Below are 12,713 nucleotides of genomic sequence, written 5' to 3'. Positions count from 1 at the left end.
ATGATGAGGACTAGAGGCCCAAACTCTGCCCTGCGCTCTGCATTCCACTTGCAGCCTGCCTTTGGGCGACTCATTTTACCTCCTAGCCAAGGCTTCCTCCTCTTCATGGGGACAACATTGGGCTCCAAAGCCACGGAGGTATTGGTAGGCCCCTGTGTGGCACCCGATGTCGCCTGGGGATCCAGCTCCTGAGGGCTGCTTAGGCTGTGGCTGCCTCCCAGGCGCATGGTGCAGCCCATCCTGAACAAAACTGAAATGTTCACATCAAGCCTTCCCCGGTGTGGGAGATTAAAGATGGCCACGCCTTCTTTGCTACTCCTCCCAGGGCAGGGGGCGGGAGGGGGGCGGTGTCTCAATCCCCTCCCTGGAACCTGGGCTGGCCCCAGTGACAAGCTCTGTGAATAGAATCAGACAGAAGTGTATCCTGGGGTGTCTGTGGTGAAGTCATGGGATGCCTGGCCGCTGGCCCCACCTTCCACCCCAACCACTGCCGCCCTTGAACTCTCTGGAGTGCTTGTGCCAGGAGCAGCCAGACACCAAGTAAGAAGGCAGGTGAAGCCAGCCCCACGGAGAGGCTGTGAGGAGGGAAGATGCCTGGCCAGCCCCAGCCATTCCAAGTGTGCCCTCCCAGGCACCAGGCATGGCGATGAAGAATCCGTCTTGGACACACTATCCCTGCAGATGCAACGTGGAGAAAAACCAAGGAACCAAGCTGACGCCAGAACTGAGATCCAGATGTAAATCCCCGGGTGAGCCAGCCCAGCTCTCTTAGGCAGTTCAAGGCATCCCACCTAAGCCCAAGTCAGCATAGAGCAGAGTCGAGGCCTCCTTGCCATGTCCTGCCCCAAACCCTGACCCACTCAATCAGGAGCATAATAAACTCAGTGTCATTTTATGCCATTAAATTGGGGGGTAGCTTGTTAGGCTACAAGAGATACTTGGGGGACATACCCAAGACTGGGTAATTTATAAAGGAAAGAGGTTTAATGGACTCACAGTTCTGCAAGGCTGGGGAGGCCTTGGGAAACTTACAATCACGGCAGAAGGGGAAGCAAACACGTCCTTCTTCACATAGCGGCAGCCAGGAGAAGTGCAGCGCGAAGGGGCAGAGCAGGGGAAAGCCCTTTATAAAACCATCAGATCTTGTGAGAACTCACTATCACGAGAACAGCATGGAGGTAACCACCCCCAAGATTCAATTACCTCCCACTGGGTCCCTCCCATGACACGTGAGGATTATGGGAACTACAGTTCAAGATGAGATTTGGGTGGGGACACAGCCAAACCATATCACGGAGCATCAGAGTAATGCAAACTGGAGCTTTGTCAGTTCCCAGTTACCGCAGGGACTAGGTCCCCAAAGCTGGTAGCAGTCATGGGAAATAAATAAATATAAAAAATCCCCCATATATAAAATATATTCACACCCGACAGGACTTGCTGTGAGTACCATTACTACCACTAAGATGATGACGATGGCAACTCCATTCTTGATAATAATCATGGTGAGTAATCAGTGATTATAACCAGTGACCATAGTAAGTAATTAGTGAATTACAGACACAATTCCCTTTATATAGAGCAAGCCAACAAATGGGATCCTAGGAAAGCTCGCCTTACAGATGGGAAAACTGAAGGGAGCTCTGAGGGGGCGCATGGCTTGCCCAGTAGCACAGCTGGGAGGAAGCAGAGTCTGAATGGGAACCAAGTCTGTGTGATTCTGAGCCCCGACCTGTAGCCACGGCCCCTCCCATCTGGGAGTGACAGTCACTTGCCTCCCTTCTAGAAATCCTTCAGGCTGCATGCTGCCCCCTGTGACCTGTCTCCTCTTTGTTCCTTCAAGACTAATTCTCTGGGCCGGGCATGGTGGTTCACGCCTGTAATCCCAGCACTTTGGGAGGCCGAGGCTGGCGGATCACGAGGTCGAGAGATGGAGACCAGGCCAACATGGTGAAACCCCATCTCTACTAAAAATACAAAAATTAGCCGGGCATGGTGGCAGGCGCCTGTAGTCCCAGTTACTCAGGAGGCTGAGGCAGGAGAATCGCTTGAACCCAGGAGGCGAAAGTTGTAGTGAGCCGAGATCGCGCCACTGCGATCCAGCCTGGGGACAGAGTGAGACTCCATCTCAAAAAAAAAAAAAAAAAAAAAAGACTAATTCTCTGAAGCCACTGGGGCTACCCATGGAGAGGGACCTCACCCGAATAGAAATGCAGGCAGCAGAGGGCAGCATCTGGGCCCTGGGAATGTCCACACCACAGGGACCCAGGTCAACTGCCACAGGCTCGCTCTTCCACTAAACTAGCTGAGCTCCTACCATGAGCCCTGCGGGAGCTGACTCCTCAGCCCTTGAAGCAGCCGGCCGAGCAGACAGCGTGAGCAGAAACAGGGGGATCCTGGGGTAGGGAGGTCCCAGATGAGGCCATCTCATCTCCCAGTAAAAACCAACCAAAGGCTGGGGGGAGGTCAGAGTCCTGCAATCAAGATCGTGGATGGGGTAAATCAGAGGTCTGCAGTGAGGGGTGAGGAGAAGGAGTTCCCCTTCCCCTGCCTCCCGCATCCCCTGGCTTCCACAGGCTCTTCCCAGGGACGGGGGTGGGAGCAGGTACATCCCTCTGTATGTCGGGAAGTCTCTTCCCTCGCCTCTCCCCGTCCCGTGTCCCTCTGCTCCCATCTTGCTTCTTCTGTCGGGTGTGCCCTTGTCACCCAGAGCAGCAGCGACAGGTGTGAAGCTGCAGGGCGTGGTCCCCGCTTCCCTCCCTCCATGTCCGATGAGGCTGTGCCAAGTTCCCTTGCACAGGAAACCTCAGAGCCAGCTTCTGGTTGACAAACCCCAGCAAGTCCCACCTCCCTGATCATAAGTGTAGAGGCTGCAGAGGGTCACTGGGGCCACCTCTTCCTCAGCCCTCATGTCCTGCCCCTGCCTCTGCAGGCCCCGCTCACAGCCCAATGAGAAAGAACCCGTGTCAGCTCCCGTCAGGCGAGGATGTTCCCAGAGGGAAAGAGGCTTCAAGCTGCACCTGCCGTTGGGGGGTCTGTGAGGGGCAGGAGCACAGCTCTAGCCATGCCAAGGGCTGCCCAGACAGCTACACTGAGAGACCTCCCGACTGGAGAAGAAGGCCCGGGGCCTCCAGGGTCAGGCCTGTCAGAGACAATTTCACAGCTGAGCGCACTGGAGGTTTGCTCTTCTCTGAAGCCGCTGGGGCTGCCCACGGAGAGGGAAACGCTTCTAGAAGCTCTGGTCAGAGCAAGGATGACTCTATGCACTCCGGCTCTCCTTGGACTTCCCAGAAATGTCAGGGTTGGGTTTGGTTTCTTTTTTAATCTGGATGCCTGATACACAGCAACACTTGACATTCAGCCCAACAGGAAAATCTGGCTCCAGCCCTATGGTGGCTCCAGCCATTGACAAGGAACAGCGCTAAGCAGGCCAGACCTACCCCCCTCCGGCAGCGCCCATTCTTCTTGGGGAGACAATGTTGTCGAATGGATGCATGAATGAATCTGGCATCACTTACTGCCTCAGTTTCCCCACTGGACTAGCCATTGAGCAAAGGCTTTTTGATCTTTTGGTGACGGGGCTGCCTCCTGGCAAAGCATCATTTTCATACTGGAGAAAGACAAGGCACACTTTCAAAATCAAAGTCTAGTGTAAAAAAATCAAAGAGAAGGACCCTCGGGGGCACAAACCTGTTGATAAGCAAAGGTGCTCACCCGCTTCCTCTAACTGTGCTCATTCCTAGGCCCTCCAGCCCCCACAATGCAAACAACGCTTTTACCCTGCCACTCTGCTTGGCTATCTTGGCCATCTTGGCCACAGCTTTCTCTCTGGCTGAAAAAGACTCCTACCTAGTTTCCATGAGGAAATCTTTGTAGCAGTCCCAGCGGAAAAGTCAAAAGTTTGACTTGAAAAAAGGAGCTACTTCAAAAGCATTGTCAGACCGAGGTGAGGGTTCCTTTAAAATGCATAAATTACAGGGGGCATCCATTAATAAACCTCTAGGCCACCCTACAGCGGGGGCTCTGGGTTGGGGGTACCAAAGGGACAGAGGCCAACACACCTGGGGGAGGCAACGTGAAGGAAATCCACATAGAATAAGAGTAAATTAATGTGTTTATTACTTACTGCTTGGCGTGTGTGTGTGTGTGTGTGTAGAAAAATGAAAGAAAAATGTAGAGTTTTTTCAATAATAAAAAGGGAGTTGCACTGCGGGGCCCCTAAAGCTTGTGAAAAATTAAACTCGACGGATTCAAACTGTCCTATTTCCACTTCAAAAGAGAAGAGGCACTGAGCTCTTCCCAACTTATCTTCAAACGCCCAGCACCCTAGAAAGTTTCTTTAAAAAAATAAAGGCTCCTGTTCCCCCAAGCACTGTACCGGTTACTGTACCCACTGTCTCTCCCTCTTCTAATTATACCCCTGTGAGTCTATTAATCAACTTGTAAATTATTTAGAGAGTCATGCGCTGTCTTCAGCGAGTACAAACACACCGCATGCAAAGGCTTGCTGGAAACGGGCAGAGGGTCCCTCAGGGTCTCCCCTCCACGGGAAGACAGCTTGCAGCTCGCCGAGGCTGCTCTGCTAAAAACAAGAAATAGCATTCCGCTTACCTCCTCAGATGGGGAGATTTACTTTGTCTTTCAACTCAGCAACTCTTTGCAAGTTTTTAACAAAAGAGAAAAACTGGTCTATGGTCGATCTTTAGTGTGCATTTAGTGATGAGAATATTAATTCCCCCTTAAAAATGCAGCACTTTGGCTGAGCTCTGATCCACGCCTCCTGGGATCTGGACTCACGGAAGGCTCTTGAAAACACATCATCATCCCAATTGGGGGCTGGTTTGGCTTGTTTGTATTACGATGGCTGCATTTGCTAGGGTGAGGTCTCATTACCAGAAAGGGCGCAAATTAGCTTCTTGAAACTCTCTCAAATCTCCCGCCTTTTCTCGGGTTCTATTAGGCCATGAGGGACCTTTCCCAGACAGAAATGTTTAGGAAATGTAGGGATGTGTGGGAGGGGCACAGGTAACAACTCGATAATGATCTGTCTTCCACATCACCTTTTCTACATACCAGGACTTTCGCTTTTAGGGGAAAGTCATTACCAATTAAATAGCTGTCTTCCCTCCTGACAATAAGAAACGAATATGTCTGGTATGTGCCAAGGAATGTGGGCCTTCCTACAACTGAACTGCTTTAGCTCTTGGGAGATGCTGCGGGGGGGCGGGGCCACAGGGGCAGCTGCCAGTTAGGAGCTCACCGTAACTGGGCCGACGAGCCAGTTGGGCAGGTGTTGCAGAGCGTATGCAGAGACAGGAGATGTGAAAAGCTACAGTCTAGCTCAGAAGCCCCACTTCTGGGGACATGGCATGGCTGGCGGGCTCCTGACCATGCAGTTCCAGCATGTTCCGAGTGCGCTGTGGACAGGCTGAGATGAGCATCTCATGCACTTGGAGCAAAGACATAAACCAGCAAGGACAAGATCCGCCTTTGGCTGTTTTTCATCTCCTCCCTGGATAACCACCCTCCAGAGGAAGTCCAAGCAACTCATGAGAACGAGAACAGTTCATTGCGCCAGGGCAGAAGCCAAGCCTTCTTGCTGAAGAGCCGGCGTTGTACCATTCACTGGGCCCGGCAACCTGGAAGTAGGTTATATCCACCATCAATAGTCCCTGGACCCTAATTTATGGCTAAAATTCTCACGAGAAAGGCTAAAAATAAAGCAGTGCAGACTTCAGACTTCTTTATGTTGGGTGAGTTTGAACAATAGAGTGAGGCCCATGAGCAGGGCTCATTTTATATTAAGTGAAAATCGGGAAGCGACATTCCAAGAGGCAAAGACAGAATTATGGCCAATTTCCTTAGGAAGCTCTGGGCCTCCAGAATTCAGAAATTTCAAACACCCTTTGGCAGGAATGGAGCTATGGGGAAGGAGCTGAGGACATCATTTGGCAGTGGTGGCCACTGTGAGCCGCCGCTGATTTAAGCAAAGAACTGAGATCTAGTAGCGCCTTTGCTTGAGTTCAGAGAGGAAAGAGGACATCTGTACACATGCCGTAGAACACGGTGGCAATGGAGTCCATCAGCAGCAACCATCTCATTTTAAATGATACAGAAACAGCTGAGAACTTATTTTTCCAAAAGCCCAGAATCGTTTTTACTTGTTTTGTACTAGTGTAAAAGTGACAGGAGCTCCCTGGCAACTAAGGCTGCATGATTTAAGCTCGACCCTGTTTATCGTATGCACAGCAAACTCCTGGTGACTTTAATGGAGGTTGCCTGCATAAAGAACACCACGTGCGGAGCCCTGGGGAATAAATTTGTTCTGCTCACTGTAGCTCAAGTCAGAACGAGTTTAGGGGGTCAGACCTATATATTTCAAAATCCAGGCACAGAATAAGCATCTCCCCAGTCCTCTGTCCACAGTGCCATCACCAAGAGCCTGGGATCAAGGGACTGAAGATGCGCTAAGATGGGGCCCTGGGGTCCTTTGCCCAGTAAATGTGGAAAGATGGGAAAACAGTACAGTTATTAATTTTGCTGCTGATTCGAAAGAAGGAGGTGTTGGCAGCACCTGTGAGGACAAAAAAAGAACATAACTAAGTCTGCAGAGGTCACGGCTGGGACATAACATCATGAGGCCTGGAGTGGGGATAAGAGCAAGAGGCTCCACGGGGAAAAGACGACATCTGGATCTATTTGGCTGAGCCAGTGATGGTGGTGATGGTGACTGTGAGGGTGGCAGGGATGCACAATAACAAAAGCGCACATCTCTGGGGCACGCAGCTCCAAGGTGAGTGGAGAGAAAGCACAAGTCTGCAATGGCAGGGGTCCCAGTGAAAGACCAGCAGAAGGCCAGCAGCCGGGAGCACAGGCAGGGCGGAGTCCCCAGGGAAGGAGGTCCAGTACCCACCAGGGCAATGAGGGGGTACCCAGGAAGAATCTATAGTGCCTGGCTCGGGGAGTGGTGGGGATGGGCTTTCTGCACTGGGTGGCTAGATGGTAGGGTGTTCTGGCAGTGACACCTGCAAGCTCAGAGATGCTAGGGGCCTCTGCCCCATGGCGATGAGGTCTCCATGTCTTTACGATAATCTCACTTGCTGAGCTCCTGAACCTTACAGATGAAAACTCCTAACAGGCAGGGGAGTGACTGGGTGCTTTCCTATGTTCCCAGGAATGCTGCTGGCACCCAGGACGGAGATATCTGAAACAGACCTAGGATTGAAAAGGGGAATCTGGGATGTCTCCAAGGACTCCCCAAAGGTATATGGGAGAGCACCAACCAGCAGCTCCTCTTCTGGAAGTTCCGAAAGCCTCAGGGGATACAGCAGCATGTCCTCCAGTTTCAGGAGGCAGGGCAGGTCCTTCTGGTTGCAGGGCAGTGTTCGGAAGCTGAGTTCCACTGTTCCCTTCACCCTGTGGCCTCCCTCTTCCCCAGAGCGGGGAGTCACTCCAAGACAGGCCGAGTCCCTCCGGCTCTCCCATCCTCCCGCTGGCAGGCCCTGGCCCACAGTGCAGAGGAATTTCCTTCCGCATCTGCCTCCACTCAGTCAGGGCTCTTCCTGGGGCAAGCATGGGGGCCCGTCTCCCTGTCCCCACCACTGGAGTATGGCCATACAATGGGTGGCTTGTCTCCAGGCCTGGCCTCCGAAGGGCACGTTAAGCCCAACTGTGACCTGGGTTCTCAGCCACATTATCCATTCTATGCTCTCAGCAAACTCTGAGGTCTGTCTCCTATCGGGTTCAGAACTCAGGGTGAGGGGAAGGGATGTGGTTAATCACCACCCCTCAAGCCCAAACAGTGGGGTACACCTGCAGGCTAGGGGACCCCTAAGTCACAGACGTCACCAGTGCTCAATTCGGGAAGGAGGGGGCCTCAGCCAGCTGGGCTTATTCATAAATAAGCAGGCTGTGGTCGGCTAGGCAGAGTTTCCCTGTTCAGCTTGACCTTTCCTTCAAAACCAAATTCTGTCGAGAATGATTTAAATTTTCTTCCTGTTTCAGCTGGCGGTGAAGTGGGCCCCTGCCAGACCTGGGTGGTTCCAGGGCTCCTGCTCTGCGAGCTGAGCGCTTTGGTTTTCTCGGCAGCTTCTCCACAGCCCACTAATGAGACCCTGTTAGTGGTTATGAATGTAAATGCATTCTTTGTTATCCCTGCGAGATCAGGATTAGTGAAATGACAGAATTTATTGCTTCCGTTAGGGAGATATGATATTGGTTGTTGTTGTGTCTTTAATTTTGTAGGAAGAGCGAAAGTATAGAGGTACATAGTCTAAATAAACAAAAAACTGTGGAAGAAAAAATTTAGCATCAAACATTGAAGATCGAAGTGATCCGGGTCTCGCTAACTTTATAGAAAATTGGGAATTGTGCCGTCAGCCTCCTTTGCATCCCCAAATAACAAAAAACAAACACAAAAACGACTCTGCGCCTGGACCACCTTTGAAAGGACTCTTGGGTTTGCTTTTAGTGGTGGATGAATTAAGCCGGCTCTGTACAAAGTTGACGTGCTTTGATTCAAGCAAATTCATTTCTGTCTCTCGAAGAGGAAGTAACAATAGGTCCCATTTACTCAAAAGATACAGTTTGAATAAGTCAGCAAAATGGTGCCCATATCTGATGATTAATTAAGGATCTGTAAACGCCCGACTCCCTATAAGACGAGGAAGATAAGACTGTGCTGTCAGATGGTGAGGAGAGAGGAGATGAGGAAACCAGGAGGCTGAGTGCTCCGTGACCTCATAAAAAACCAACATCCTCATATGACCTTCTTGGCGACCGTGACATCCCACGATGCCTGAGAACTAAAGGGCCGCGATGAGTCACTGTTCTCTTTCCAAGCAATTGCTAAAACTACAAAATTATAACGTGACTTGAAACAGAGATAAAATATAGAATGTAAGTATAAAGAAAAATTAATGGAAAAACGTAAACAACCCTAATATGCAAAGAGCACTGACAAAGCAATTAGGACAGAAAATTGCTTAACTGGAAAATGGGCAAAGGGAAAAACAGTTAATAGGCCGGGGCTATAGAGAGGTGGTTCACAACGATAAAACACACGTGACCAATTATCTTATGAAAATACGTTCAACTTTACCAACCTCACCGACAATCAAAAGACCACAATTAAAAATAAATACATGTTTTGTCACATAACAAAGTGGCAAAGATTCAAATGGCTGGCCATGGCAGGCAGAATAATACCTCCCAAAAAGATGTCCACATCCTAATCGCTGGCACCTGTGAATATGTTCCCTGATATGGCAAAAAGGGCTCTGCAAAGGGGACTAAATTAAGGATCTGGAGATGAAGAGATGATCCTGGATCGTTCTGGGTCATCCCAAGGGTCCTTATAAGAAGGAGGTAAGAGGGTCAGAGTCAGAGAGGGAGGTGTGATAGCAGAAGCAGAGGTCAGAGAGAGAGAGATTGGAAAATGCTACTCTACTGGCTTTGAAGACAGAGGAAGGGGCCACGAGCCAAGGCATGGGGATGGCCCCCAGAAGCTGGAAAAGGCAGGGAAATAAATCCTCTCGAGTGCCCCAGGAAGGAGCACAGCCCTACTAATACCTGGATTTCAGGACTTCTGACCTACAGAACTGCAAGATAAATCTGTGTTGTTCTAAACCATGACATTTGTTATGAAGTAACAGAAGACAAATACACTGGCAGTACCCAGAGATGGCAAAGACAGGCAGGGAATGAGCATTCGCACACTGATGGTGGGAGCGTATGGCAGTACAGCATCACCACTGCCACTGTTCATGGGCATCACCGCTGACTCAGGCCTCAGGGTATCCTAATAAGATCACCAGGGATGTTTCTCCATACAAGAGTGTGCATTTTAGTATTATTGAAGGACTGCAAATCTGGAAACCACCAAAATATTTATTTTTGTAATTTTATATTTTGAAAAAAATTCAAATGGACAAGGAAGCTGCAAGAAGAGTCAAAGAATTCCTGCAGACCCCTCCCTGGTGTTGGCCGATTGGCACTACCTCAGCTGCTTGGCCATTGTCTCTGTTTCTGAACCACTATGCTTGTTAGTGGGGAATTAAATTATCTTCCAGGCATACTGTGGAATACTACTAGCAACCCTTGAAACTATATACATTAGGTTAATTTGGTATCACATTCACTCATTTTTAGGGTGCTAATTCCCATCCCAGTAAATGGGAATTTGGAGAGAAATGGAGAGAAATTATGCTTGAGGATGTGACTGGTACCCCGCCATTGCTGCTGCTTGCTACTGTGGCTTTTTTTTTTTTTTTTTTTGAGACTGAGTCTCACTCTGTCACCCAGGCAAGAGTGTAGGGGTGCAATCTTGGCTCACGGCAACCTCTGCCTCCTGGGTTCAAGCGATTCTCCTGCTTCAACCTCCCGAGTAGCTGGGACTACAGGCGCCCACCACCACACGTGGCTAATTTTTTTTTTTTTTGTATTTTTAGTAGAGATGGGGTTTTGCCATGTTGGCCAGGCTGGTCTCGAACTCTTGAGCTGAAAACATCCACCCGCCTCGGCCTTCCAAAGTGCTGGGATGACAGGGGTGAGCTACCGTGCCCACTGGGATGACAGGGGTGAGCCACCGTGCCCACTGGGATGACGGGTGAGCCACCGTGCCCGGCCGCTAGGTGGATTTGAAGAGCAGCAGCTGCCCTGTGGCCTCCCAGACCCTGTGCATGTGCATGAGGGCTGCTCCTCAGGACGACCTTGCAGGAAGGGACCTCTACCTCCATCCTGTCACCGGGAAGCCTGGGGCTTCGAGAAGGGCAGGGCGGTTTATTGGTGCCACATGGCTGGTGGGGGCAGCGCTGGAATCTGAACCAGACTGGGAAGCATAAGAGCTCGTGCTGGTTTTCACCCTCCCTGGTGCCTCCTACCTCCACCTCATTCTGTGGACCAGCGCAGACACCCAGGACCAGACCCACTCACTGCCCTGCACCTACACAGATCACCTCATTCTGTGGCCACCACAGACACCCAGGACCAGACCCGCTCACTGCCCTGCACCTACACAGATCATTGCGTCTGACGGCTCCTACTCCACATTCTTGAACTCCACCCCGCGGACTAGGACATCTTAAGGAGGGACTTGGGAGGGCTGGCCAGGACATCTCCCCGGGAGGCCCAAGCACAGGATGGCTGGGAGGACAGAGCCTGTTTTCATGTGCTTCCTCCTCATCAACCTGCTCCATGTAGAAAGTGGTAGGAGAAGGCCACAAGCTTCCACCAGGAGGATTCCTAGCCAATGCCCGCACTGCTCACTATAATGGCAGCTGCTTCTGGAATTCATTTTCTTCACAATAAGCACGTGTTCACAACAGACTTGATAAGTGGGTGTGCACTGACTGCTGGGAGGAGCTGCAGCATGAGCAGGGGAGGAAGGTGTGGGTGCGTGACTGGGAAATTCACTGCCCCAGGGAAGAGACAGATGCAGGATCCCCAGAAGCCCAGCCGCCAACTGGCTGTGTGGCCTCAGCAGCTCAGTCCCTTCTCTGAGGCTCCTTCGTGGACTCAGGAAGCCTGACTAGAATGCTCCCAAAGGTGCCCTTACTGTGGGTCAGATCCTAGGAAAGCTTTCAGACTGTGGATCACAGAGGGCACCTGGGAAGAGGATCTGGTCCTGCTTCGCCTGTCAAACAGGCGAGCATCTAACTGCTGAGGACAAATGCCGGTCAACACTCACATCTGCAAAGCTGTCTGAAACTTCTGGCTTCTAAGTGCTGATTAAATTGGAATATTTGCCCACAGTATTTTTATATACCAAAAAATAAAGGATGTGGGGGCAGGAAGTGGTGGCTCACAACTGTAATCCCAGCGTTTTGGGAGGCTGAAACAGGAGGATCACTTGAGCCCAGGAGTTCAAGATCAGCCTGGGCAACATGGAGAAATCCCACCTCTACAAAGAATACAAAAAATGAGCCAGGCATGGTGGCATGCATCTGTAGTCCCAGCTACTTGGGAGGCTGAGGTGGGAGGATAACCTGAGCCCAGGAGGTTGAGGCTGTAGTGAGCTGAGACTGCACCACTGCACTCCAGTCTGAGTGACAGATTGATACCCTGTCTCAAAAAAAAAAAAAAGGATGTGGGGAGGTCTGTGGCCTCTCCTGGCTCTCAATTTTAAATGGTACCAGTTATGAAAAGCCAACCGTCTTGAGAAATAGGAACATCCTAAACCATCAGGGATAACCCCCCCACATCCACAAACTCACCTCACTGGGGATCGGGCTCAGACACCAAGAGGCCTTACCGGAAGCAGGCAGCAGAGCCTTTGCTCACAAGAAAACCCAATTTCCATTTCCCGGCTGTTCTCCCCAATTTTGAGCCCCTGAATGTTCAGAGAGCCGCACAAAAAGAAAGTTCTCTCTGGAGCCTGTAAGGTCGTGACAGTTAGTGGGAACGTGGCCTACCTGCCATCTCCTTTTCAAAGAAGGGCTGGATGAGCTCGCCAAACGTGGTCCTGTCTGCCACAGCCTCTTTCAGCAGTTGCCCACAGCAGACTGAAGGAGAGGGGAACAGAAAGACACCCATTAAATTTTAAATAGGAGGAAGGATGAGAAAAAAAGAACCCCCAGTGCTGCCTGCTGAGGGAAAGAAAAAAAGGTCACTGAAAAAAGCATAAAAGGGTTTTTCTGTGTGTGGGTATGTGTCCAAGTAAAAGTAAATATCAAAAAGGAGCCGGGAAATAAAGAAAAGGGAGAGGTGGAATGAAA

The 12,713-nt window shown here is 50.7% G+C and overlaps 1 protein-coding gene across 4 annotated transcripts in view; it reads right to left on the bottom strand.

The window, feature by feature from the left end:
• AK8 (adenylate kinase 8) overlaps window positions 1-12,713 on the bottom strand; it is a 152,745-nt gene that overhangs the window by 76,408 nt on the left and 63,624 nt on the right. For all 4 annotated transcript variants that reach the window (XM_034929370.3, XM_003822412.5, XM_034929371.3 and 1 more), the window contains exon 10: window positions 12,411-12,500. In XM_034929370.3, coding sequence (XP_034785261.1) covers window positions 12,411-12,500 — 90 coding nt within the window. The remainder of the gene's footprint in view (window positions 1-12,410; window positions 12,501-12,713) is intronic.

Source organism: Pan paniscus, chromosome 11 (genome assembly GCF_029289425.2).
Source record: "Pan paniscus chromosome 11, NHGRI_mPanPan1-v2.0_pri, whole genome shotgun sequence".
Lineage (NCBI taxonomy): Eukaryota > Metazoa > Chordata > Mammalia > Primates > Hominidae > Pan > Pan paniscus.
This window is presented reverse-complemented; position numbering and strand designations above follow the sequence as displayed.